General features: G+C 37.3%; 1 protein-coding gene across 1 annotated transcript in view; it reads left to right on the plus strand.

Moving 5' to 3' along the window:
- Positions 1-951, plus strand: part of timm17a (translocase of inner mitochondrial membrane 17 homolog A (yeast)) — a 4,770-nt gene extending 3,819 nt beyond the window's left edge. Inside the window, 1 exon segment of the mRNA XM_008408429.2 lies at positions 29-951. Coding sequence (XP_008406651.1) covers positions 29-191 — 163 coding nt within the window. The 3' untranslated portion in view covers positions 192-951.
- Positions 952-1,642: the final 691 nt, after the last annotated feature.

The raw sequence follows: 1,642 nt of genomic DNA on the forward strand, positions 1-1,642 counted from the left end.
CATAGTGACTCGATGATGGGTTTTGACATGCAATGTGCTCAAACGTCTGAATTGATGTTTGTTGTTTCAAACTTCCGATCGGCTCTCACATTTATGTCTGTTTTTCCTCCTCAGGACCCCAGTTTGCCGAGGAACCTTCCCCCGCTCCCATTCCCACCTCTCCCTTCGGGGACTATAGACAATATCAGTGAGAGGGCCGCACTCCCCTCTTTTATCCACTAGATCTTTTTAAATTCCTTGCTGAAGAGATGAAGGTGCAGACTGTCATCTTGTTTTTCTGTTAAAAACTACACCCRCTGTCATGATCTGTTACGGGGGAGYGAAGGACGGAACTCATCTTCATTTTTCTTCTTTTATGAGATGTACAGATCTGCCTTTTGCCATTCTCGGCCTTTTCGCGTGCATCTGTGTTGCTCGGAACAGCGTTGGGATGAAAGTTGTTTATTTGGGACGATGAGATGCACTTTCTGCTTTGGTGTGACGTACATATCCTTACAGACGAGCTGTGATGGTGTTGAATCTCAGAAAAAACACGTCACGCATGAAACGTAAAAGTTTGGCTTGTATTCATTTATGTCAGTTTTTTTATTTTTATTTTTTATTTTTTTTTGCATTTTATGTCACATGCTTGAGTTTTCTGGCAACTCTGTGCTGGCCTTCCTCTTTTATTCAGTAAAATAGAGAAACTTCTTTCAGAAACAGATCCATTCCTGAAATAGTTTGTTTTTGGGTGAATTATTTATTTTAGATTGTAAAGAGTTGTGTCAAATTGTTCTGTTTTCTGTGATAGTAATTTTTCCATTCAACACAGTGTGAAAAATACCGCTAAGGGTAAAGAATGGCACTGGTAGTTCAATTCAAGAGAGCAACTAAAGCAAGGGATTGATGTGTGATGTATTAAATCTGTATAACAGATTGTACTATGGTACAATAAAGATATTAATTGTTAAATGTTTGCTGTGCCATTCAATTTTGGGTCAAGATTCAGTTGTAACATTTAAATATTTTGGCCTGCTGCCTAAGCAGGTTTCAGTTTATCCACTAGAGGGAGCTCTTCCTAAAAGCACCAAGACCAAAATCTCTTTTTTTCCCCAACTGGGCAGCTTTCTYGTTAAAGTTGTACAAGTGACACATGAGGGAGCACTTTACCGCACTTTACTGGTATCTTTGCATGTCTGTATTCCTGCGTTTTGCATGCGAAGGGCATGTTGAAAAGCGGATGTTATTAAACTTGGTTAGTGTCTGAATCACCAAAAACAAAAATACCTTATTGTGAATTTGTTGTGCAAATTTTTACTTGCAGAAGATACATTTCTGTCACGAGAAGATGAACTTTCTCATGATTAAAGGGAGCACGTCCATTAAGCATTGACAGAATCAAGRMATTTTGAATCAAAATATCTTCTAAATAATTTTTTTGAAATCTAAATGGACACTAATTTTGGAAAGAGTACAAGTACAATGCCAAACAAAAATACAAATATAGCTTGAACTTCTTGATATTTTGTCTCTCTAAATCCATTCATTTTGATGTATTGTAAATGATAGACCAACATAAACTACGTGTTACAGTGAAGTGGAAGCAAAACTATACACTAAACTGTGCATGACACACTTCCCAGAATATTATTTATAAAGACTG

This window comes from Poecilia reticulata, linkage group LG5 (assembly GCF_000633615.1).
Source record: "Poecilia reticulata strain Guanapo linkage group LG5, Guppy_female_1.0+MT, whole genome shotgun sequence".
NCBI lineage: Eukaryota > Metazoa > Chordata > Actinopteri > Cyprinodontiformes > Poeciliidae > Poecilia > Poecilia reticulata.